At 35.8% G+C, this 27,262-nt stretch overlaps 2 protein-coding genes across 3 annotated transcripts; one reads left to right on the top strand and one right to left on the bottom strand.

Moving 5' to 3' along the window:
* The first annotated feature begins 1 nt into the window (after position 1).
* On the top strand, positions 2-11,204 carry LOC112572517 (cell division cycle protein 123 homolog). Of its 2 annotated transcripts, none has more exons than XM_025252229.1 (13): positions 2-310; positions 718-786; positions 2,054-2,114; positions 2,854-2,895; positions 3,202-3,297; positions 3,918-4,024; positions 4,480-4,613; positions 5,247-5,375; positions 6,028-6,056; positions 6,298-6,399; positions 7,267-7,404; positions 7,723-7,805; positions 10,539-11,204. In XM_025252229.1, exons 1-13 carry the CDS (start codon positions 237-239, stop codon positions 10,567-10,569), a joined length of 1,095 nt encoding a protein of 364 aa, XP_025108014.1. In that variant the 5' UTR covers positions 2-236; the 3' UTR covers positions 10,570-11,204. The 2 variants fall into 2 exon arrangements, with proteins under 2 accessions (XP_025108014.1, XP_025108015.1); XM_025252230.1 differs by having other exon boundaries at positions 3,150-3,297.
* On the bottom strand, positions 8,672-27,262 carry LOC112572979. Its single transcript, XM_025253008.1, is given in 20 exon segments — positions 8,672-10,762; positions 11,718-11,763; positions 13,481-13,531; positions 14,140-14,307; positions 14,467-14,609; positions 15,121-15,322; positions 15,836-16,099; positions 16,891-17,032; positions 17,796-18,016; positions 18,706-18,818; positions 19,198-19,302; positions 19,741-19,875; positions 19,991-20,261; positions 20,521-20,754; positions 21,029-21,122; positions 21,825-21,902; positions 22,671-22,790; positions 24,267-24,280; positions 24,283-25,197; positions 26,649-27,262. Coding segments are annotated over 19 exon segments (3,330 nt in total). The 5' UTR covers positions 25,056-25,197; positions 26,649-27,262; the 3' UTR covers positions 8,672-10,606.

Genomic DNA, 27,262 nt, shown 5'->3' with positions numbered 1-27,262 from the left:
CGGTTGATCCCGTTCACAGTCATCTGTAGTTTCATTATCGAGTCTATCCAAGCCACGAATTAATAATTTATTGCATTTACGTAAATCGGCGATTGAAGACATTATTCTATCTTTGATATCAGAGATAGTGTTTTAGATTTTAGAACTATGGTCTTCCTTGTCTAGTAGACTGTAACCAGGCTGATCCGCATTACACAACTATTTTACGGTTAGAACTGGCGAGGCAAGACTGAAAAATGAAGATAGAGGATGTGAAAAGATGTAATTTTTCTTACTGGTATGACACTTTTTCTGACGTCACGATCAGAAGGTGAGTGTAGGCATAGAAGGTTTAAAAAGGGATTGATCAATCTTTCGAATTATGTGGTGTATGGTAGATTGTGTAATAGGGAAGAGTCAATAAAATCAATTTTACACATAGAGGGGTAAATTGTTTTATTTGTTAAAATAACAAGACATTCTGTTATAGACCTATTAATAAAGCTACTCAATAAAGAGCCTTATCGTTGATGTCACATTCAGTTACTATTTCCTTATAAAGTAATAAAAGAGGACAGCTAGAATGGAAAAGTAATAATATTTCTTTTAACTTATGTTGGAAAGCTACTGGCAGATCTTTAACTGAATGTTCTCATTTTATCATTTTCAAAGAGAGTAAGCTTAAGATGTTTAAGAAGTTAAAACATTTAGCTATAATCAAAATAATTCTTTTTTCAGCATTATACTGCCTATTCCCCAAGACTTTCTTGATTATCTAAATGCAGATGGGATTGTTCTACCTGAAGGGTAAAATATTAATTTATTTTAACATAGAATTATATGCTGCCTAGATCTAATAAACTTTTTGATACCTTTTTTTTTTTAATGGTATCAAATATATACTAAATTTTATTTCTGAAAGGGCGGTCTGGTGATGCAACAGTTAGCGCGGCTGCCCTGGGTTCAGCTCTTGTCTCGGGCACGCTGTTCTTTCTCTGCATGTGGCATCTGTTTACCGGGCTGGCTGGCTGCCTTGCCATAATACAACCTTAGTTGCTGGCTCAGTGTTAAACACCAATTACCCCCCAACACACACACTTTATTTCTGAAAATAGGCTAAATATCAAGAAATGATATGAGGTACATCTATTTAACATTAATAAAAAGAGAGGGATAATTATAAATAATCTCTTTAGAGAAATACAAATAAATGTTTTGTGTTGCAACTACGATCAGCACTGTTTATTTAATACATAACTTAAACCTTGCTGAAACATGGGAGTTTCTAATGCAATTTCATTTGAGAACCATTTGTGATCAACATTGTAATAATGCCCTAAACTGGCTTAGCGAAAGACTAGAAAGAATAGAGTGGGCTAATGATTTATTGGTAAGATTATTTCTGGGAGCAATGATAGTGATAATATCAATTAATGTTATTGAAATTAAGATAAACATTTTATAGTGAATAAATATCTCCCATTCTTCTGACACAATCAATGTACAAAACAAACTTTTAGCAGCACCAGAATAGTTCAAATTGTCTATTGCACCATTCAGTACATTTTTCAGGCTACAAGTTACTGTAGATTCACTTGCTGAAGCACACGCCCTCATCATGCCAAAAACAAAATGAAATGCCTATTATGCAACCTTAATGTATATATTTGTGGCTTATAAACAAGTGTAGTTTATTTGTGAAAAAAAGAAGAGTTTTTTTCTTAATTTAGTGGGTGCAGCTTATGTGCAGGTGTGCTCAATAAACCGAAATTTACAGTAAGTCTTGGTCCGTGAATAAAGCAACACAGCAGAGTATCGATTACCCTCTCACTGCTTCAGATGATCAGATCTCACTGAGACTCAGTTTTCCCATTTTGTATTTTCAGATTGTCTTTTGTAAAGCACTCTGAGTTCACTGTCAAATGAGGAAATGCACCAAGTGCTCTTTATTATTGTTAGTTGAGTGGCACAGTCTATTTCATCCATAAATAATTTTGAAAAGAAATCATTAGTGTATTTATATATATATATTGTTAATTTGATCAGCTGTTTGCTGTGGTGGTTGTTGTTGCAGATCACATCAAGGTGCCTACTCTACGTCAGTGCAAAAAGATGATGATGTGGATGAAGAGGAGGTAACCAGGGTCTACAACCCATTACAAAATTATTAATGAAGTAGCACAAATTCTGTTTTCAGGAGTATTGGTTACACTACATGGTTTTTTTTTAATAATAAATAAATTGGACTAAAATGCATTAATTGACATTGACGCATTGTCTCATTTAACTTTTCTACTTTCCTTTTGTAAATAACTTTTATTTCTTTTCACATTCTTTGAACATATCTATTGCTGCAAACAGGGCTTTTCTCCTGGTACTACTGTTCCTTCCCCATCATTTCTTCCTCCTGTAGTGCAAAAACACCTCAAGGTGGAATGCTTTAACTTGGCACTTTTTGTGGTAGGGATTGTGTCAGACGTCAGACTTGGGTTGGGCAAAATCCTGCATAAACCGTCTTGTACTCTAGTTCTTTCTCTGGTTTATTTTTACTTTCCATATATCCTCAGGTGGTCTACCATATCTTAATTGTTGTAAGCTGGTTTTTTTTCCCCTCAATGAGGTGAGAAAGTTTAGTGATTTTAAAAGTGGCACAAGTACTTGAAGGGTTCTTAATCCTTTAAAATTTTCCTTTGGGTTGGCAGGAAAGGGTGATGCAAAAACATCCATGGCTCTGACCTTTGGGGTTATTATGTGCTTTTGTTAGTGGGAATAGTTCTTGCCTCTATCCATTGTCTGTTTAATGGCAAAGATAACAGGTTAGAAACTAGCAAATCTGTTAGAAGTATACACATTTTTATGTTTCTTTGTCTTTAGGTCAACTGGAGTGAACAGGATGACAGTGCATCAGCTTCAGGAGTAAGTGGAGAGAAGCATGGAATTTGCATTTACATGGAATTTTCTCTTTCTCACACACACACACACACAATGAGCAAGGGCTGAATAACAACATATCAAGAATGTATGAAATTGATAGATTTTTATTCTACTTAATTTTTAAAAATATTTATTAGCATTGGATAAAATATGAATAAGAATTATTGAAAGTTTTGTAGCAGGTTAGTCATTTGATTGATAAAGATTGTCTCTGATTTTCATTCTTGGATTGCTAGGGATCTGTACACATATGAAATGGGAAAACTACTGGTGAGTTTTATCATTCAGATGCCTGACTGTCAAGGGTTTCTACATCAAATTGATTCAGCAATTGAAAGTCTTGGTGGCAAAGTTTTTCCAAAGCTGAACTGGAGTGCACCACAGGTAATTAACAACAGAAATAATGGCATGCTAATGTAACTTAGATATTATTGTAACAATTTTTTGCTAATGTTTATAATTGACCTGTTAATTGTTGTTCTCTATTCTATTTCTTTCATCCTTTCTTTAAAATTTCTTTTTTCCTTTCTATCCTTATTTTGATTTCATATCTGTCTCCTCTTCTCTTCATTCTTTGGTTAGTGTATTCAATGGCACAGATAAGTTAATTTTTTTGGTATTTAGCAGCAGACATAAGGTAAACATTCAAAGCAAAACATTTATGTGCTTTGAAAAATTACATTTTAATTACTTTCTGATTATTTGAAAAAAATGCAGTAATCAATGTAGACAAATATTATTGGATAATTGTTACTTAGTTACTACTTAGTTACTAGTTACTACTAACAATCGTGGTTTTACATTTTCAAAGATTTTTTTCTTATTTCTTTTTCAAGCAGCAGACACAAAGTAGTCACAAAAAATGACATGACAGTGAAACAATCTTGTAACTAATGGCAGCTCAACTGCAAAATCCTTCAAAATTGATGACAATACAGGTGGAAAGGAAGTGTCATGCCCATTTCACTGTCCACAAATTTTTATTTGATTTTTTTCCCTTCCAGGATGCCAGATGGGTGTCTTTCAACAACTCCCTCATGTGCACACATGCTAGTGATGTGTGCCTCTTGCTCAAAAGCTCAGATTTCATAACACATGACCTAACACAGTCGTAAGTATTCCTTTTTGTTTATGAAAGATGATTTGTGCCAATTTTTGGTACTTATTAAGGCTACAATCTAACAGATAAAAAATATAAATTTTACGTATTTATGTATTTTATGTTCTAATTTTTAAGAAAAATTGAAGTAGTGTCTTGGCATTATGTATTTAACCTCCTTCAGTTATTCATCAACACTTTATCTCTGATTAGGTTCATTGCAGTAAATCAATTTAGATGAGATAATTAATGAGGTAAAATCTAAGTGATACATTAAAGACAATTTGGAACTATGTAAGTCCTATCATTGTATAAACATTGGTTTGCTAAATATAATTCTATTTGTTGACTTAAATTTACCATTGTGCTTATTCTGTATAGGTGTAGATGTTGCACTGTACAAATCCTGTCATACTTTTATAATACATATTAATTTGATGCTCTGAAACTGTCACACTTGTTACAAGGTTTTTGCAGTGTGAGGATTATGAAGCCACATCAGCAGAGGAGCATCTAAAACCAGAACTAATTTTGAGACGATGGACCGATATCAACACCAGTGATGAATTTCGCTGTTTTGTTCATAGAGGAAATCTTGTTGGTCAGGTTTTTTTTTTGTTTTGCTTTGTTGTTGTTTTTAATCCAGGCTTCTGTCAGTAAAAGATCTATTTCTTATTTTGAAAATGTTTAAAAGCGTGACCCCTCATATTCACTGTGAAATTGGTGCAGGGAGAGAGTCCATCTTTCAGTCTGGGTGCCACCATTCACCCTTCCTTTTGATCCATTTTCTTCATTTCCATCTAAGCAAAGCTTACTGGAAAGTCCCAATAATTATTTCACTTTAAACTATAAATACAGAAATGCCCTGAAATAAATCACCCATTCTGCAGTCTTTTTATTTTGCACCTGGATTTTCAACCCACACCAAGATAAATGTGTGTTATATGTTTGTGTGTGTATGTGTATAACATCACATAAATGCATGTACACATGTCACACTCACACTGATATACTATGCATGCAAGTGTGCATGTATACACACAACTACACATTCCTGCTCATGTGCATGCTCACACACACGTCCACTCTCTTTCTGTGGTTAATGAGATATGTTTGCAATTTGTGTAAAAAGATTGAGTCAAGTTAGGAGTATGAGCAGTGGTAGCTGACAGTTGTAAATGCATTAACTTTTCAAACCTTAAAGGGATTCATTTATTTGTGCAACTTGTTTCAGCCATTTCCCAGAGAAATCATTCCAAGTATTTTCGGCACATTGTAACCTCCAAAAATGAAATACAGACTGACATTCAAAATTTCTTTGAGGAGGTGATTGATGGAAACTTTGCTGCAGAGGAAAGCAGTTGTAAGTATTGTGTTTTACTTCAAATTATGTTTCGTCTTAGTGCCAGTTTTATTCTTTTATTTTCTTTTTAGAAGCTGTGGGTGTGTATTCTTGTTCACAACTGCAGCAGGAGTATTTGGATTTGCTTTAATAGCATACTGCAAGAGATTGTTGTCTGTCCGCATTATAACTATTGGTAGATATGTATATATTGGTTTCAAGAGATTCAAGATTCTTTTATTCTGTCGCCCTCCAGGGGGTATTGAGAAATTAGGAAGTATCAATGCATATACATTCACATTCTTATCATTAAATATAGGGTGTCTCTCATTCACATATATTCAAAATCATCCACTCATTCTTTCCTTTTTCCAGTCACTTCGTGTGAACTTGGATATTGTAATCGAGTAGGTTAAAGCATCTGGACATATCAGAACATAGGATAACCACTCTCTTGTTCTCCCTCACTCTCTTTCACAGGTGTTCTGTATTCTTTACAATTTCTTTATCACAGGGGTAATGCACTCCCATCCATCCCTTTCTTTATTGAATCTCTTCTTATGAAAAAAAAAGTAACAAAGCCCTTGAAAGGAATGTGTCAGAAATTTCATCTTTATTACAGTAAAAAAAAGGTTTGATTTCACTGATTCAGTGTCGGTGTTTGGTTTTGCAGATGTCTTTGATATCTGGAGGACAGGGAAGGTAAGGTATTAAAAACAGGGCAGCTTTATTAGAGGATAATGGGATTCATCTTCCACTTGACACAGTCTTTTCTTCTTTTTTTTCTGTACCAATATTTTGTTGTAGGTAGCTATCTTCTTTTGACAATTGACTGTAAGTGCTTCTGGTTTATCCTCAGATAAGGTTTACCATCGGATACGACTTTTCAGAAAATTTACCAAGGTAGAGGTGGGGGGATTATTATTATTTTTTTATCTTACAGGGCAGGATACTGTTGATTGACTTCAATCCTTGTGGACCTGTCACAGACCCACTACTGTTTGACTGGCAGGAGATTGAAGCTATGGATTCCACTCATATCGAAGTATGAATGTTTTTCACCTTTTAACTGTAAAATGTCCTCATAGTCGTCATTGAACATGTGTGTAGTAAATCTTAAGATAACTCTTTTCATTTGTTCTTAGATTATAATCAGTGTGGTTTTAACTCTGTAGATGTTTGTTGTCATTCATTAACATAGTTAACATTTTGTACCTGGAAATTGTTGGTTAATGCACCTGTTACAGTATAGCACGTACTTTGTCCATAATCTGCATATGTGTCATCCTATGCTGTTAATGTCCACCTCTATAAAAGTCTTTCAAAGTAAACTTACAGTAAGTAAAACGCTGAGATAAAACTAGTAAAAATGAATCTGGTTACTTCACAGTAACATTATTTTAGGCCAAATGACTTGAGAAATTTGTTTAGGGGTAGGGGAGCTTTTAATTTTTTTTTCCTTAGCTGGATTAGCTGATGGATTGTGGAAGATTTAGGGTTGGTTGGTTGTATTGTGATTGTAGCAAAGAACAAAAAAGGCAGTGAGTAAGGAAATGGGTCATTTTTTAAAGTGTTTATGTTGTACCTTAGACCTTCATAAAACTTCGGGCAGTCCAAAGTTAGCGCCTGTCACCAATACGATGAGGACTGGCTGTCCTGGGTTCATAACTCATCTTGGGCATGCTGTTTATTCTTTGCATGTGGCATCTATTTACATGGTGGACTGCTTTGCCATGATATAGCTTAGTTGCTATTTGGGCATAAAACACCAATCCCCCCTCCCCCTTAATAAAACGCAGTAGAGGAACTTTTAGTCAAATTTTTCATGTGTATAAATGGCAAGTATAATGTAGTTTTGGACCTTGTAACTTTCTTGTTAAAAATTTTTCATATGTTTTCATACATTTCACAGCGTGGTTTAATCTTCCGATGCATTGAGACAGAAACTGGAATTCATCCAAACATCCACACTCCATTTGGAGTACCACAAGATTTCATCGATTTGGCAGCAGGAGAGGATCCATTTAAACTGAAAGATCTTCTGCAACTGGTTAGTTTGGAGTCTTCCAACAGATTTTCTTTTAAATAAAATGGCTTCATGTGACATTAAATTATGCAAAAATATAGTGTACAATTTAAATCTACTGTACAATGTGCTAGGTGAAATTCAAATACCATGTTCTCCTTTTTAATCTTTTCAAGTTGTAGTATGTAATATCTGGCAAATGTACAGGGGCTTAAAACAACCAACAGTTTTTGTCTAGCAGACGGAATTTGGTAGCTTTTTAAAAACAAGTCTTAAATTTATGTTAAGAACTGGCATTTTTCTTGACTGCAGCTTTGGTAAAATCACATCTTTATTTTTCAGGGAAATACTGAACAGGATTCTTCCTCTGATGATGATGATGATGATAAAAACAAGGATGCAGTGCAAGCATTGGAAATAGAGAGGTGATATCTGTGAAGTAATTAAATTTCGGTGACAGATGCAAATCATGATTACCATGTTGCTCTCCTAAATTTTTATATGAGCTGACATTTTGGGTTACATTAGAATAAGAGAATATGGTAACATGCCTCATTTCTTTATGTTTTAAGTGGATTTTAGGTGATGACCATATAACCTCTCTAATACAGTTACCTATTCTGTCACTTGTGGCTTTAAATGAAGGAAATACTGTGCTTACAAAATTGTGATATCTACTATACAGTGCAAATTATTTCATCATAATTTGAAAGATTGAAAGGCAGGGAGAGAGTGAAGAAGGTGAGTGAGAGTGAGCAAGCTAGATATGTGATGTTTTCTTTTTGAATATCTTACTCCCATTGCTGAACGTGAGCTTTCAATCTGTCAGTTTAGTGAAGAATACAAGTGTTTCACTATTTTGCTGCACTGATGCTGCCCATGAATAAGTTTGACTTACCATGTTATTCGGTTGACTATAAAATCACAGAAGAGATGTTACAGAAATAAACCCTTGTGAAATGCCAACTTCTTTTGCATATATATATATAAGAATTTTTTTTTTTTTTGTCATTGTAAAAATTACAGTCACAGGAACTGGTTTTGCATCAGTTAAGCAAATTAAATTATGATAGAGTTGTGCCTCTGCATTTGACAAGTGTGTTATATGAAACAGTTGTTTTAATGTTGTATTGTGCTCCTATGTAGGCCTTAATCATGCTATTACCATAGATCATTACAATGTCTTTTTTTAAACAGCTCTTGTTTTGGCATAGCAACCAGCCTTTTTACCAAATACATCTTCACCCACATTGTGGTTCATATGCATCACAAATATATGTTAAACCATAAATATACTTGCACCTGTTCATTTATTACAATAATAAATATGGCCAGTTCATACTTGAGTGTAAATATATTCTCACACATAAGCATGCATACATAAGCAGTTTGACAAGAAACAGTTTAACTTAACATCAGCTACAGATTTAACATATTTATACTTGGGAAACATCTGGGTAACATGACCCAAATATAAACTGAATAATTCTTCATGTAACTTATATCATTTGTGTGTGTGTTTATTAAAATCATGTTTTATATTTGGTTTCTACTAACCACAGTAAGCAAACATCACACCTGAATAATGCATGACATCATCTCACTTGAAATCCAAATATTAAATGGGATTATGCAAGAAATTCAGTAGTTTGGTGGACTCTTGCTTTTTTACAATAATATTGCATGCATTACATAGCAATATACAACAAAGTAATCCAGCCATACGTACCTCAAAAAAAGTAAACCAACAAGAATAAGTTTTCAGCAGCTTTGAAAGACAAATGCATAACAGTATCACATACACAGGACGGCAATACCTGAATAGCTGTAATTCATAATGCTGAAATATTTCTAATTGCCTGGAATGCATTAACAATGATCTTCTCTCCATCCCTTGCATCATCTGTCTGGCTGTGTATACGTTCTTTCCCTTCTCCATATCATCTTTCCATTCTTTTAAGAACATCAAAGCCCAAAAAAATGTAAAGACCACTTAATTTTCAGCAGTAGTTTGTTGAACAAAAAGAAGTATATCAGTTACGTGCATATCCAATCAAAAATATTTGCATTTTACATGTGTAACATACTAACCATTTAAAATAATTATACATTCATTTTGGTTTGTTGGATGGATTTTGTACCATTTTCAGACTGAATAATGCTTTTAAAGTTAAAAAAAAAATTTCTTTAAAAATGGAAGGCTTTTTAAATTATCTTTTATCAATGGAAGAAATTTTTTATTCTGTTGCATCCACTGATGAATACAAGAGGTTTCATTCTTAGCTGAATTAGTTGACAGCAAAGATGCAGATTTGGAAAAGTGAACTATTAAACAAACTGAATGCCGAGGTTCACCACACAGAAAGATGTTTATAAGCAAGAGGAAGACCTAGATTCATTGTAGATATTACTAAGATCAGTTGCGACTGAAGGCATTTTGACTTGTTACTCTCACATTACTTCAAGACTGCACATTACACAGGCTTTTACAAGTGAGCTTAACTGCAGTTTTCACCAAGCAGCACCCTCATGATAACTTAATTGTTGCTATCAAGAATTAATAGAGGAAGTTTCCTATAATATGTTTTGCATTTGTTACCATAAAGTTATGTCATTTAAAAAAAATTGTAATGCTGAATGGATTTGGACTGCAGAATGGAAGATTTACTTAAATCTTGAAGATCTACCTAAAATATAATGCTGCAGCTAAAGAGAATGCATATTTATTAAAATCTGTTGTCTTTTATCAAGCAAATGTTTCAAGTTCTACAAATTGTGCGTACACAGATATGTATGTACATGTCAAAAACAAGGTGAATGTAAAGGTGTTTACATCCACATTTTCACCATGCTGATAGCAGCATATGTCAAAAACTCCCATATGTGCTGCATATAACATGCTGGGGGGATTTTCTCAAAGATCCCTGTCCTTACTCTGTTTAAGAAAGAGCCATAATCTCCAGAAAAACCTTAAATAGTCAACAAGCAAAGAACATACTCCAGTGACATCTGTCTTTTGCTTTTGTTATGTTTATATAATACATATTTTTACAGTATATATTTTATCTTTTTAATATGTACAGTGCATGACTAGTAGCTACTGTGAGGTAACCCGGTCTTTTCCTTATTAATGTCAATTACTGGCTGCTATTTTTCAGCCATCATAAATCAAGTCAGCTGCCAACTTGAGTCATCATTAAATGATGAGCTGTGCTCAGTGATCAAGTTATTGTGCAGCTACCTTGTCTGAGAATTTGGCATTGGAAGCTGGGTTGGCATGAATGGTTCTTCTCGGATTGATTTCAGCACCAGAAAAGGAGTGCATGGGTGGTAACCCGATCCGGACAGACTCATTCCTAAAGCTCTTGCAATGGACTCGTTTCTGCAAACAAAAATTCCTCACATCAGATGATTGAATTTTCACTAGAAATGCTAGAACTTTATTTTGGGGGAAAGGGGAAAAATTGGTGTCCAGTTTGTTTCATCCTGCTGCTATGTCATGTAGTTTTATAATGGAATAAGTTAACACATGCAAGAATTGTTAGCTTGTACTTCTTAGCCATGAGTAAACTTGGTTGGGACATTCTGCAAGATTAGACATAAATCAAAGTGTATCATCAACACCCATAAAAATATGTCATGACACAAGTTCAGCAAGTGAAGGAAGAGTTGCACTTAGTGAAAGATGTGCCAGATGTTCCTGCTAAATACAAACAGAAAACCTAATTTTTTTTCCTTTCGCTAAGGCATGGCAAGAGTAAGATGAAACGTCTAATTTCTTAAACAAACAAAATAGTTGAAAATAAACGACATTTCTTTTCTAATGACTAAAACTTTTGGTGTTTGAGAGAATGGTGAAAGTTAACTGCTCAAACAGGATACAGCTTGAAAATAATTGCAGTAAGGATAGCAGCTGAACAGAAATGATCTGTGGAGCACTTGAATGTTTCACGAGGTGAACCATTCACCCTATGTAAGCCAAAGTATTTTCAGGAAAGCTGTATGACAAAGTGGGAGGTAAGCTGATTGTTGATATCTTTTAATTGCATAAATAAAAATGCTCATATGCACTTTGCTAATCTCTTGTAAACATTAAAGACTAAAACTGAGAAACACAGAACACATCCATAAGAATAGATACAATTATGCTTATGTAAATAATTTAGTTTAGCCTCAGTCAATTGAAAAATATGGGGGTGAAGGGGATGAAGATGTTTCTGTGTTTACAGAAAGAATTCAAATCTGGATAAAAGTTTGCCCTCAAAATATCTTGCTTTTATAAATTCAGGAATTATAATTAAGAAATTGATGGGCAGTGGGAATTAAAGGTAAATTACCTGGAAAGGAGGTAGCATTATTGAAGGCAGAGAAGGAACATCGGAGCTGTAAGTAGATGATCATTAACAAAGCTTATTTTCAAATTTCCTATTCAGCACAAGGATGCGGAGCTTAGAGATCTTGAGAAAAATCTCTGGTTTAGCTGATACTAATTTGTGAGGGTAACATGAAAAAGAGACACAATGTTTAGTACTTTCTCATTTGTGTATCATGATCTCACTATGTAGTTAATTCAAGCTGTTTCTTTGTAAAGATGGTATTCTGTACAGAATATTCTGTAAAGACAGTGATTATTAATTTTGTTAACAGACCTCCACCATTGCATATCAAAATGTAATACATTAGTTCCATCACCTTTAGCAAGTGAAAAGATATTTACTATTTTCTTACTGATTAATCATAGAAACTATTAACAAAAATAAAGACATTTTCCTGTCACATAAAATTTAAACAGTTGAGTAAATTGAGGCTTTTAAATATTGAGGCAAATCTCTGCAGCAAAGCATTGCACCAAGCAGAAAATTTCACAAGGGTAATTAAACTTCAGTTTTCCACACCTTGATTAACAAGCCAATGCTGAGCTCATACAGAAAAAGCCAAAGCCATAGTCCTGTTAATGCTGCAAGAGAAATACCGAAGCAGCTTATTCTGCGTGGTTGCAGCAGCTCTCCATCCAGTTCAGTTGCCTGAACATCGATCTATATTTTTTGCAAAACACATTGCCATGCCACCAAACAATGTTATAAAAACTAGAGAAATTCAAGACAGCTGATTAAACAATGGGAGTGATGTTGTGATGGTTACCTAATATACCAAATTCTATAGCAAACTATATTAGTGTCCTTCAGTACCACGTACATAGTTAAGCAAGGTAAATCTTAGGACATAGCACTAGCACAAGCTCATCAACTCATTAACTTTTCGGGGACATAATATAGGATTTAGCCTGGACTCCTTTGACCATCTACTCAAGTGCACCAATCAAAGGGCTTAAATTCTATCTTTGTGGCAAGCCTAGAAAAATAAAAACTATAAGACATTTTTTTTTTCTGAACCTTGTTTCATTTTTCCGCTTCTTTAGTTTGGTAAACTCTTTGTTGACATTGTTTTAACACAGTAAATTGTAGCAGGAACCAAAGATAAAGATGGTAACAGAGAAAAACAAATGTAGGGAGTGCAGAAGCACAGTAATATGACAATCTTTTAAAAAAGCCTCTCATGATGGCAAGAAGTTGATATAAAATACAAATCCCCAGTAAGAAACCTAGTTTCGTACAATTTAAAAAACTTTCCTTAATTACCCCTGAAAAAACACACCTATCATTGTGAAAACTAAACAAAAAGCAAAGAGAATTATGCACACTCGTGACAGATATGAAGGAAACATGGTTTATTTGTAGTTGTGGAAATACTTCCCACCCCTCCAAAAAAAAAAAATCACACTTTAGAATTTGTATGCTGATGCAAACCCAATAGCTCTTTTAAAAACTCAAGCATCCACTCACACAGAAATTTGTGATCACATGTATTAAGACTTTAATAATAGAATCAGCAAATACTATATTGAAAAGCCAAACTTCAAAAGCCAAAATAATTTTTGTCTCCTGTAAGGTACTAGACTGACAAAGCATAGATCTACTCCAATGTACCTCTCCTTCCTACAGCAATGTGAGCTCAACATCTGTAACACAACAGTAGCATGGCTCTACTAGCATCTGCCTTGCATAAAAATAACAAAAACAAAATGTCACTCTTGCATTACCTGTCCAGGGCCTTTAGCGCAAGTAACTTTCTCAGACTTACAGACAATTCACTGTCCAGAAACAACAAATATATTTCTTATAATCTGGATCTACTGTTTATTACATCTACACTTTTTCTCAGCTCCTAGCTAGACTGAAGTGTGTGTCATGCACAGCAAAATGTAATTATTAAAAGTCTCTAAGATTTGAAGAAAGAAGTATTAAATGGCATTCTACTTTACTATAATATGTGATTTGGATAAGATGAAAAACTGAATGAAGAAAAGGAAACTGAAAGGGAGAGCAAGGAACATTTGATCTGCTTTATTGTCTATAAAGTCACATCAGTGTCATGTGAAGTGATGACACTACATCTGCCCATGAATTTCTCACTACATCCTTCATCCTACCTGAAAGGCTTGGTCATCATATATATCTTGGTATTCTGTTATTCTTTGAACTGTCAGTGATAAAAGCATAATTAACAATGTTATGGAATATTTCATTATCCCCTTCCACTTTGATACAATCTTTACCTGAACTCTGGATTCGGGAATCTATCCATTTTACAGGCACCAGCATTTGCACCGTGAAATGCAGTAACTGTCTTACATTTATCCAAGTAGACAGCAGTTTTGTCAACATTAATATTTCACACAGAATTCTTGATTCAACTGACCTCAACTGTTCAGTGCAAGGATTGGAACTGTTTTTGGAATTTCCTGAAGCTGGGACTTGTGTCTGGGATCTGACCAACGCTGTACCTGGGCTACCAAAGCTGTCCACCCCAGTTCCACCAATTTCACCACCCCAGGCTGAGCGTGGCCCATGACACCCTTTAGAAGGACTGGAATAAATATATAATATTTCAAGACAATTACCGAATCATATTCCACAACTTTGATGCATAATATCTGTGTTAAAATTGTAAAGAAATAATGATCAGTTTCTCAATTTTTGTCTTCAAAATGCATGATTATGATGGGTTTTAGATAATGAGCTATACCTGAAACGGAAATCACTGGGAAGTGACTGCCCATGCAGAAAGTCATAACGACTTTTCATCACTTGCTTTTTAAAGTCTTTCTGGGTGTAGCCATAGCCATTCAATATATGATCACAGAATAACAGCTTTCCACCAGCATAGATCTGCCATAAATTAAAACAGCCTTTTTAAATTTGATATTATTACATTTATTCATCACAATTTAAATTTTTTTCTGAACCAAAGAGAATCGCAAGACCAGACATTCTGTCAACAGCCAGAAGATTGAAAGAAACTCCAGATGAGTGAAAGGCAGTTAAATAAAGCAGAGGAAAGGGGGGAAAATTCTAAGAAAAATCTCCACTCAGAAGAAGACATTCATGTCTAAAGATATTCACTAAGAATAAAATTGCTCCATGAAATAAATAAGTCCACAAGTAAGAAAAACAATCTAAAATGTGTCAGTAGTGTAAAATATAAATTGTCATATAAGTAAACAATATAAATTGTTATATCAGGGCCATTCTTATGTCACTTGGCAAGTTTCCTTGGATAAGCAATTGTACCAAAGTAAAGTTTTATGTATAAAATTTCAGTTTAATGTATATAAACCTGTACTTTAATGTACAGTTGTATGTGTGATGGTGATGTTGAAAGCATATTATGGCAACATACCAAGAACATGCCAGGTACAACGTTGTGCCGTGTCAGTAGCAAGGGCTGTGAGTGGGTACAGTCTTCTGTAGCAGAGTTTATGTCATACTTCAAAATGCGGAACATATCTGTTCTGCTCTGAAGACATGGTCTGGTCCGATTCCGGTTTTGTGTAGCATATATACGATTTATCATTGGCTCTGCAGGATTTGTATTGGGATATCTGTTTTTAAATGGAAAAAAATCCCAGCATTCTTGAAGTGAAAGTATAGGGAATGACAAAGAACAACATAGTTCATCATTCAACCTTTGACCAACACCAACTGATGACCTCATGCTGATCAGCTGGTATTGGTCGTTAAGGGGACCTGGATACATGCAGCAGTTGACAAGGGTCACCACTTAGGCCTGTCATGAGTAATAGTGAGCAAGAAATGCATTGAATAACCAGTCTACTTCTTCATGTTTGCTAGCCATTTTGTCTTTAAATCATTTCATGCAAAGGATTATTCATTAATTTTGTTTTGTTGTCACCTTACTTTTGACGCCACAGCATTTTCTGTCATTTGTGAAGCGCCTTGAGCTTGTCCACAGGGCAGGATAAGGCGCTATGCAATCAAACTTTTATTATTAGAATTTTTTTTTTAAAGATAGCATTAAAATATCAAGCTATCGCTCATGTTCTCAGTAAAATGTAAGTGCATCAGAAAAAGAGAGAAAAAAATATTTTGCTTACAAAGAAGAGTGTATCATGATAATCTGAAGCTGTGAAGGTGGGGCTTCCTTGCTGATGTACCTATCATACTCAACATCACGGATGACAGGTATGGCATGCCGAGAGCACCTGCACTGTGGTCGTGGCTGATGAAGCATGAGCTGGTGAACAGCATTTGGGCACAGTGTCATGTTCGGAAGCAGGTCATGGTCTTGCAATGAAGATGCTGTCTCTTGCCGCACTAAAGACCTGGTCAACTGCATAGCCGACTTCGACCGAAGTAGACTGGAAACATTTTTGTTTCTTCTTTACTAGTATTTAAGAAGGGGAAAGTCAACATCATTTTTTCTCTTGATATTAATTTGAATGAAAATAGGCAGTTTTAGATTTCCTGACTTTTTTTAATCATTAGTTTTGGCATTGTTCTGTTTAGGTCCATCATAGATACCAAAAGCAAAGCATGTTGGTCAGGGAGCTTGACTGTGGAGTGTGGTATCTGTGGCTGAAAAACTCACACCCCTCTCCTTCCAGCAGTTGAAAAGATAGTGTTGCTGTGCCGTAGACCTAATGAACAGCGTGTGTTCATTGCTCTATGACCACTGATCTACAAGCTTTACTTTTTATAAATCAAAGCAATTATTCACTTCACTTTTCATAAGATAAAGTTACATAAACATGGACTTCTCTAGTTTGACAGGTATGTGGACAAACAAATTAAATGTTTTATTTATAGTAAATAATGTAAGTAAAATAGGTCACGGTTTGAATAATTTAGTAATTCTTCTTCACTTCTTTTTACTTTACTTTCAAAGGCATATACAGTACATCACCTATGTTTACTGCTTTATGTAAAGGATCACGTGCACAACCACCTCACATGCAAAGAGTTCAGATACAATTTAACTGGTTTTCTGGCAGACCAAAGTCATAATGGTGATAGTGAGAAGAAGGGAGAGTAATGCGACACCTGACAAGTAGTTAGTACTGTACAACCTTTACTTACTCAACAGCAAACTTGGGAATGTTGAGGGAAGAAGTGGTTTGGGTCAGGTTCTCATCTCTAGTTGTTGTTTCATCAGCTTGTAGGCTGGCCTTCTACAATGCTTTCAAACTTGACTGTTGGTATCACAGCACTCTGAACTGGCGATGGAACTTTGGATTGTGGGATAGCCACTGGAACCCTGGATGCTGCACTACCTCCCCGTTGTTTAGGTGGTACTGGATAGAACACCCTGGGTATCACTACTTCAGTTCATGGCTTACAACCAATTCATAAATATGCACTCATCATTTATAGTCGTCTACAATAGCCTTTCTACTGAAAACAACATATTTAACATTTCTGTCAACAGTAATTTAAAAATCTTAGATAAGAAAGACTGATGTTTTTAATGTTAACCTTTTCATTCAAACTATTTTGTTGTCACATACCAGTTTTTAGCACATTCTATCTTGCATTTGTCTTAGTTGATACACTCCATAAAGTTTAACCATTAGCCATACTTAAGATAAATATTTTCCAGAATTAACTCCTTCATACTATAGACACCTATTTCAAGTTATTTCTAACATTAATCATTCTTTATTTATATTAACTCATAAATTGCAACATCCCACCCATGCACAAGTTGTAACAGTAAGACTGCCCAAAACAGCCTCTAAACAAGGATATTATTGGCAGAAAAGTGACATGTGCAAAAGTTTCATTCTGGAGATCGAGATTGTGTATAGTGTAGACCATAAACCCCCTACACTTAGCGATCAGGTTGATAATCATGTTAGTTATTGTTGAAATTTATAATTTACACACAAGTCTAATTTGAATTTACAGTTTTCTAATTCTAGTTAAATTAATATCTGCTTAATTTTTAAAAAAAAAGCAAAATATGTGCTAGCCTCATTTGGAATCTTCAAATGAGCATTCAAAAGATGTCAGACTTAAGAAAAGGGATTTCAACAAAATCAATTTTTGATGTCTTACCAGATGGAGCAGAAGGAGCACGCAAAATTTTGCTTGATGAGTACGTGATATCCATGCCCAGCATTTCACATCGCTCAGTTCTATCACCGTCCAATGGTTTGGCTGACTGTGTTTGTCGTCTTTGACGTAGACGTGTAGGGGAATCTGACATCATTGACAGATGAGGTGAATGAAGACCAATCGTAAGTCGATAATGTTCCATCCAATCATCAATCAGGTTTCTGTGGGATAGGAGACCAGTGTATTAGCTCGATCATTCTGTCATAACTCTTATTTATGTGGGTGTAGGACAGCAAGTTTAACTGTAACCTTCAACAGTCAGTTTGTTGCCAGAAACTACAGCAACATGCTAGCTTCAACTCATTTAAGTGTGCAATAGCATTTTGTACTGAGTTAACCCTGTCATTTGAAAAGAAAAATGTGAACTTCATTAAGACCTTTAAATCATGATAAACTTTTCCATCGGCCTGCCATAAAATGAAAATCAACAAACAAGATTGTGTTAGATCATTCCATATAAGTGACATAAGAAACAAAATGTAGCCAGCAATCATAGTGATGCTTAGTTTTCACATTGCTAAGCCACTTTAGATTTAATAAATTAAGCACTCGTTAACACAAAAGAACATATTGTATAGCATTCTTCTGTTTCAAATGTATAAACATATGTACTCTGATTCAATCATTTTTTGCTGATAATACTTGTAATACCAGCTATTCTCCCACTCAGACACACATTGATATCTAGAACATTCAAGACGGCATTTCAAATGTTAGGCTATGAATGACTGACGAAAATAAAAAAAGAAATTTAGATGCCCTCATCTTTTTTAAGAGGAGTACTAGACTTTTTCCTCATCTCTGTTTGGATTGGGGATGCTAATATTCATGAGTGAAATTTTGTGTTTACCTGGTCTTGCGCTGAAGACGAGCTAACTCCTTATCTGCCTCACTGTCATACAGTGACTTTTCTTGAGTGTCCACGGACTTCACTAATTCAGCTAACTGGCGACCTAGTTTATCCTGTGGTCAACACATGAATGAAATTTACATGAACACAAAAATTATTTAAATATATGTATATTGTATTCAAGATATTCCCAAAATAACACACTGTTGTAGTCAGAAAAGTGGGTCATTTTTTTGTGCCTAATCAGTTTCCTTTTCTGAGCCACAAGCAGATCCTGGTCATGTTGGGTCACCCACCGCCATGCTGACTATTAACTTATGTTCTCTAATTCACCTACTCCAACATACTAATGACCTCTGTTCTCTAGTTATCTCTCATACATATTTGCACACACTCTTGCAGATGCACACTTCCACTCTATGAGAGATTTCTATTGCAGAGAGAATCTATTTCAGAACTGCAATTGTTTCTGTTTTGCAAATGGGGAAATACCTTTTTCTTTAGCTTTGATTTGTTTGTTTTGACCTTGGGAGCAAAGAGACGCAGCAGGTCACGGGCTGCTCTTGAAATGAAGGTGAAATTTGTCAACAGCTGATCCTGTAATTGGTTTGTAACAGACACAGACAAAGGTTTATGTAAATTTCAATCTGTTGAAAATTGTCAGTAGTGTTTTTGTAACAACCCTCTTTAAACAGTTTAAAAAGAAGTATGGAGTGTGAATAATGACACTATTGCTATCATGCCATGTTATATATAGATAAAAAAAAAAACCAACATTTTGTTTGAAAAAAATTCCAAAGCTGAGGAAAGGCTGAAGAACACTGCATACATTTCAAAGTATGCTATCCATGACAAGCTTCTGTAACTTTTTGCAATTAAATTCTACATGTACAACTGAGCATTAAAATCTGACTGTTCCTGAATCAATGTGAAAGTAGTTGTAAAAACTAAGAAAAAGAAAATGGCATGAAAATTTATTTGATTATTATATATGTTATCATCAATGTAAAAAAACAATATTTAACAACTACCTACATTTTCATCTGACCCATATGGTGCACTAACTCCAGGAGCAGCATGAACAGGGAAGCGAGCAGTTTCTTTTTGACAGTTGAAGAACAGGATCATGTGTGACTCTGACACACAACGGAATGAGATGTAAGAGCTGAGCTGCACATAAAGCAGAATATACTTGAAGATTATCCAACTCTTACTACCTCTTTAGCATTTTTGATTAATTCAAATCCTTCAGCAAAAAATAGTTCTACAAACAGTCATTCACTACCTGAAAGGCAACAGGTACAGTGATTTTGACACCTCCTGGTGGCCACTTCCATTTTCGCTCTAGCCTTCCATTTGATTCAGCTAAGCGTCCTCCCTTTCTGTGTGCCAGGAACCTCACATTGCCACTGCTGTGGTAGCAGACCCCACAGCCTGATGGTGTGAAACAAGCCAGCATCTTACTATCAGGGTCATCATCATAGGCAACAGTGTAGAAGCCCACACGTCCAAATCCTGCAGCAGATGATACTACAGCAGGGCGTCCTGAAGGATAACTACAGTATGGTTAAGGAACATAAAGCAGCCAGAGAAGCACATGAGCAGCTGAGACTCACTTTAACACATTTTAAGTTTATCACCTGGTGATGAAGAAACCTCATCATCAGTTTAGATGAGCAATAAATATGTGATTTCTAAGAAAGTAGGATTTGGATGAAAGGATTCACGTAAAAGAAAAGTTATTATTGAAATCTCTGTTATTTCATCTTTAAGACTTCCTTCCATCAAGAAGGAAAATAACTCGTGAAAAGATATTATGCAACTGTTGTTCCATCTAGATGACCCGTTAGCACAAGCTGTCTCCCTTCGTTTTGGTCATCATGCATGATGGGAATCAGAGGTTTGCCTCCCTTGCTGGCTGGATTTACAACTGGCTTGACTGGAGATTTGCGATACTTCAGCAGAGTTTCCTTTCGGGTGTCACCATAGTAACGAACTTGAACTGGGCTATCATATCCCATCTCTTTTTCTTGAGCCTTCTGCTCCAGTCTGAAATAAAAGTACACACTCATCTGCTGATTAACATTTTACTAAAATTGCAAGACTACTTTTGAATAGCAGCAGTGCCCCATTTTCACTACCTCATTATCTTAAGATAGACAAGTAACAATCAGTTAACAACTAGACAGGCCTCTCAGACAAGCATGTGCATGCCCACATATTTTCGTATAAATATGTAGATACTGACATGATTTTGTGGGCTTGCTGCATTTAGACACACCCCTACACGCAGATATCTTCACACAAAACTATAGATACTGACATGATTTTGCGAGCTTGCTGTAGTATTTGGACACACCACTCTAGCACCGCTTCCTTTGCTAGCTCATCCTCCCGACCTTTCTGCACTATCCAGCCTAGAATATAAATGAAAAAAGTGAAAAATTGTGTACCTTAGAGCATCCTTCATATTTTAAAACAAAAACCCACCTTAGGCTCAGACTTTTGTGTAATATGTGCAACAAGCTATGACTATGTGCGAACATAAGGCTACTTTTATACATTATCATTTTCCTCTTAATTCTTTTTTAATGTACTTTGAGAAGAGTTGGGTGTAGGCAAAAACATAAAAGAATTTTTCTTGAAAACCAACACAAAATTAAAATTGTAAATTGTTTTCTATTACCATAACTATATGGGAGCTTCGCTTTCAGCCTGGAGCTTCTTAATACATGCCAGGTGATGCAGGAACATGGTTCACAGTGCATGTAATGTATCAAAATCAGGAGCTGAGAGCAGCCACCAACAGATGTTTTTTTACAAAGTAAAGGCATTCATATGTAACTCTAGGGTTGTTCAGGAACGAGGTGTTAGAAACTACTTATCTGGGCTAGTATTTTATAAGGGCTTATCTAAGAGCTAGCATTGTGCAAGGACTTATCTCAGGGCTAGCATTTTGTGATGGCTAATCCCATCTCCTCTTCCTTGCTTCTTTTCCTTTCCTAACCCTGTAAGGGGGTCAACTGGGGGAAGTTACATAGGTATTGACCTGGCTAGTATGCAGGCCTCTGGCCTTAGGCAGTCTGATTCCCTAAAGCATGTATGTGCACGATAGTTACCTTTCTCTTCACATATCTTGGAGGAAAGCTGGAACTGTATCACAGACATATAGTATGAGGGGTTGGTCATTGATGTGGCTGTGAAAATGAACAAAGAGTCATTATTTTCTTAAGTTTATCAAGTGCTGATAAATAATACAGGTTTGAAAAATGTCCTAAATCATTTTCAAAGATTATTTTTCTTAATGTGGGATTTTTTCTGTTATAAAATCTCTCCCTCTTTCTCTTTTATTTTCTCTCTCTCTCTCACACACACAGAGTAATAGAGAATGAAAAACCTGGGACAAATATTAATAGTCCAAATATGTCATCTATAAACATTTTTCTAGTTAATGTTGTAGTGCATCCTGGAGACAAACTGTTAACAAATGAAATATCAATAATTTTGCACTCATGGTAACATTTAATATTTGATATGCTCTTTGCCTATGGTATAAATATAAGTTCAAAAATTAATGTACTTTTGATCAACTTCAATTCTTAGGAATAAAAAAAAAAACACAGTGCTTGTTACTTCAATTCTCAGGCTGTTTATAATCAAAAACATATATTGTGTTCTAAATAACTATATCAATACATGACCTAAGTATGTTTATGATGTTAGAAAGAAACTTTTAATATCATGGAAGTTTACAAATACAGTATAATCAACCAAAAAAACCCAATATGCCATTAGAAAAAAAATGAATCAAAAATGTCGGTAATGTTGACTAGAAACATATATAATTCATAATCGGATTTAACAAAAGAAAATCTTCAAATTGTGAAAGCAGATGAAGACATGTAGACTCATTGGACCATTCAGCTTGCACCCTCCCCCACAAAACAAGTAGCCACCCAACTTACATCTGTTGTCAGATGCTGTCTCTGTAAATGCTGACATGAGGTCATACTCATGCATTCCCCGTCGAGTGGCGGGAGAACGACCTATGACAGAACTGGCACCAGCCACTGCAGGCAAAAGATCTGCATTCACAGCATGCAAAGCTTCACAGCACAAACTACAACTACAAAAAAAACATCACAGCATTTCTGCATGCACTTAGCACACTAACAAGCACCCAAGACAAGCATCTATAAAAGTATCATAATATTTTTAACGATTGCCAGGAACAGAAGCTATATTATACTGGTTCTAATAAATTACAAAGCAAGCTAAATATCACCTGTTCTTTTCCTAAGTCTATCAAGTTTTATATCGGAATAGTATCAAGAACAAAATCTTATTTATACAGATATTTACAGATAGGTACACATTTAAAATTTAGCCACACCATAACAATTTGTAAGGTTTTTTTCATTTTGTATAAACTTGTGTTATTCATCTTCCACCTCCTGTATTTATAACATTTAGGTAGCCGTTTATTGATAAATAATCAATTCTCTATTTTTTAAGTTGCGTGATTACATGTCCTGTTTATGCCTACTAGGGCTTATCAGTATCACCTATCAGTGAAAATGTCACAAGCCTTAACATTTCATCTGCTGTAGTTCACACCAGGCAATAAGTATTGAGCTTTATTGGATTGGACCAGAGGGATCATGGTAGCTGGAAGGGCACTGTACAATAACAGCCTTTGAGGAATGTGACACACAAGCCTTATCTAGAATGTATAAGAACATTTTGTTTTCAGCAAATTTTTAAAGCCTTAAATCCAAGGTTTACAGCAAGCAGATACTGTGCATAACATGCCTCATTCAAAATGTTTTCTTTAAAAAAAGTAATTTTAATATACTGAATCCTGTTGTATTGTGTGCAGATGCCAATAATGCTGTCTTCATTCTGGCTATAAGTCTAGGATAATTTGTTAAAACATTTGATGAACACAGCAGGATACTTATTTACCTTTTGAGAAAATATGATAATTAATATTCAGTTTTAAAACTAATTCTACCCATTTCATATTGAATCTTCTGAAAATGTTTTCTGTGATCCTGTTTTTGATATTTTATTGCTGATAATCATGAAATATGCACTCAGGTACAATTACATCAGCATACACACATAGAAGAATGCACAAAAGTTTCACACAAATTCTCTCTCCGATATACCCACTCATGTAGCCACCCACCCACTTACACCCATACCCCCTCCCACACACACACATACATGAGGAGAGCATCGAATGGCTTTTCATCAACAGTTTTTGCAGAGACGAGCTGGATCACCTACTTATAACTATTACTGTATTACTGAAAAACTAAAAGCATCTATATTTCTAGGACTACTCCATATGCATATTAATCATATGCTGAAGGAAAACTATCGTCCCTCATGCACAGTTTACAAACAGGATTTTCTAATGAAGAGGCACTCTAGTGGCATGCACACAATAGTCAGTTGAGCAAATTGTGCTTGTATTTTGGAGGCATCAAATGGCTAATGAGCTTCCTAAGGTCACAGCATCACAACACCTAGGAAACCTACCAAAAAATTCTTACCTGCAGTTTTGTCTATTTGCATGGACCGCCTATCACGTCGAAGACCTGTATGTGAACTGATGGACAGACGGCTTCCATTATTGCCATGGGGCACAGCAAGAAGTGAAGACTGACCTCCCCGGTCACACCATCTTCAGTTATCTCTGGCAAACCTGGACCACCTCTGGACAGTATCCGTTTTTTCCCACGAGCAATGTCTCCAGTCACTGAGATGACAGATGGAGCTCGTGATCGCCCATCTTCTATGCTACTCCCTACAACACCTCCATCTCCTTCATCACCATTCTGAATAGCAGCAGCGGTACTCTTGGCATGAGCCTCTTTCATGAAACGTGTCTGCCATTCTCTTGGCACTATGATAACATCAGCTGTCAGTTCCTTTGACCCACACATCAAACTATACTCCAGACTTTTGGGAATATGGCTGGCAATGTCTTCATGGCTATAAATGATCTTTGCCAGCTGTGTTAGTACTGTAGCAGCATTTACACGAGCTTCTTCAAACAAGTATCTTTGAGAGTCCTCATCGTTTGACAAGGAGCTGTCCAAGCGATTCTTGATTGACATAAATGCCTGACTTATCTCAGGCATTAGGCTCTTTTTACCAAGCCCATCCCCAAACAAATCCTCTTCCTGTTTCTGCTTCTCTTTGCTGGCCAAAAATGCAGCAGCTTTGGGATTCAAGTGTGCAAACTTTAGGCTCTCTGGTAGATCCTCTGGCAATTTGCGAAACCGTTTAGGAACTGCCCGCATGTGTTTTTGCTGGAAGAAAAAGAGATCTTCAGCCATGTTTGTAGTGGCATGAATCTCCTTGCTTTCTTGTCCACTGTGCACCTCTTGTTGCGGAAGACTGATAGTCTACATTACAGACATCAAATTTTGCTCCATTCCTTCGCCATGAGATCTGCGTTCAAAGACAACTATCCTGACCCTAGAAAGAAAAAAAAAAAAACAAATTAATGATGACTATGCTATAAACTTAAATCAACTTGATTTAACTTTAAGATGTATTAGTCATTTCTTGCCAATGGAAATTGCTAATTCAGTACAGTCCAAAGTACCTCCAGGTATGATATGATAAAGAAGAGAAGGTAAGAAAGTTTCCTCTTTAGTTTCTCTTCCAATGTTGTTAGTATGTGTTGACAAGCAACATTGCCCTTATAACTCTGTAGGTTTACTCTCCATCATAACAAGGCGGAATGATATTGACTTGTACAGGGGTTCAGAAACAAAGCTTCTCTCTCTCTCATACACTAGTTTTGTCTCTTAGCATGGACACACATGCTAATAATTGGAACAAGATGAGTCCATCACAAGATCTTACTACAATCAAAGCCAGTTTATACAGAACAATATATAAGACTCATGACTCATCATTAATCAAATGTATACATAATCAGTTTACAAGGTCTTTTCCTCCTAATCTTCTAGTAAGTTTTCATTGTATGATTCCATGCATGCACTACTTGTTAAATGAGCTTCCACGGAAATTCTATTTAGAGAAACCACTCTTTGAGAAATGCATATACTTTTTCTCTGACTATAAGCTGTCATAAAAATATTAAAGTTGTCTATTTTTACTGTCATTTTCAGACTTGAAATCTTTTAACTACACTGAACAAAACAAACCAACAAACTCAAAAAAAAAAAAAAAAGTCAGAGCATGTGAAAAGGGATGGTCAATTTCCGGTGGAAAACGTTTTTGTGAACTTCTTTTAAATCTAAGCCCTAAATATATGTCCTTATAGAAAATTATGTCTTTGCGTTTTATGACCTGACCTCTCCACTCTTTAAAAAGATTAATTCTGGTCAATTGATGAAGTGACCGTGAAGACAATGGCTGATGATAGCGCAAATTAATTTTTGTTTGCTTGCACGCGTGTGTGCGTGCGCTTATCTATGAATATTTCATAATATGTATACGTTCTGCCAGGAAAACAAAAGAAGAGTCTCGGATGTTCTTTCATGATAACAAAAGAGACTCTTTGAATCATCCGTGTTGTTTTTGTCACTTCATATCTCTTTAACGATGGACTATCCGCTGCCCCGCTATCTCCAAATACCTTTACAAGCACTTTTGTGAGTGTGCTAACCATGGTTGCTCAGTGCAAAGAGAGAACATCCTTGAGAACTCCACACTTACCTCTTGAAACAGCTTCGCAAAGTCAATACATTTAAACTCCAGCGACTAGAGCCGTGTTACTTGACGTCCGTTTCGTAGAAACAGACTTGCAGACGACACTTAACGGAGACGCAGACTCGACTTTCAAAAAACCGAGACGTGTCAAGCGCTGGACTAGCTTTTTCCGACGAAACGCTCTTTTCTGATGGAAAAAAACCAATTCAACCAGAATTATTTTTATCAAACTTTCCTAGCCTTACCTCTAGCATATATTACGTAATCCATTTTGCAGCCAGGCGTTGCCGAAAAGTACTGTCCTTTTCACACGTTGTGTGACCGCCATCTTAGACCTTGACAACCACCATTGACATGCGACACCGCTTCCTAGCAACGGCGCGACGCTGCCCGCCTCGGTCGAATGCGGTGTGGGTATGGGTGTATAATTTCGTACCTGGAGTGTTTAATAACCAGTGCTGTCAAGCATACTTTGTTAGTGGGGCCCTTACAGTGCCAGCCTGCGCCTTCCTCCCTTCGGAGATCGATAGGTGGAACACCTCGACAATATGACTGCAAATAAGACAAAACTGTAGCTTGGCATATGCCGTGACTTTCTGTTTGCACCTGTTCATCCGTTTTTAGATACGTCACGTACAGTCTAGTGCATTGGGACAGTCTGGAGTGTCTGGACTGACGCAAAAGCGAACTACGGTACTTTTTTCCTCTCGAACAGACTGGAAACCCTGTGTGCACGTGGCTAATATATTTTTATGGTTCGGTTTAACTATTCATTAAGTTTATTAACTGTTTTGCCAATAATGGCCCTCATATTATCTTTTGTAGGTGAAAAGTAGAGCACGTTACGTCCCTCCATGTC

This window comes from Pomacea canaliculata, linkage group LG9, assembly GCF_003073045.1.
Source record: "Pomacea canaliculata isolate SZHN2017 linkage group LG9, ASM307304v1, whole genome shotgun sequence".
Lineage (NCBI taxonomy): Eukaryota > Metazoa > Mollusca > Gastropoda > Architaenioglossa > Ampullariidae > Pomacea > Pomacea canaliculata.
The sequence above is the reverse complement of the archived record's forward strand: the minus strand, read 5'-3'. Positions and strand labels throughout refer to the sequence as shown.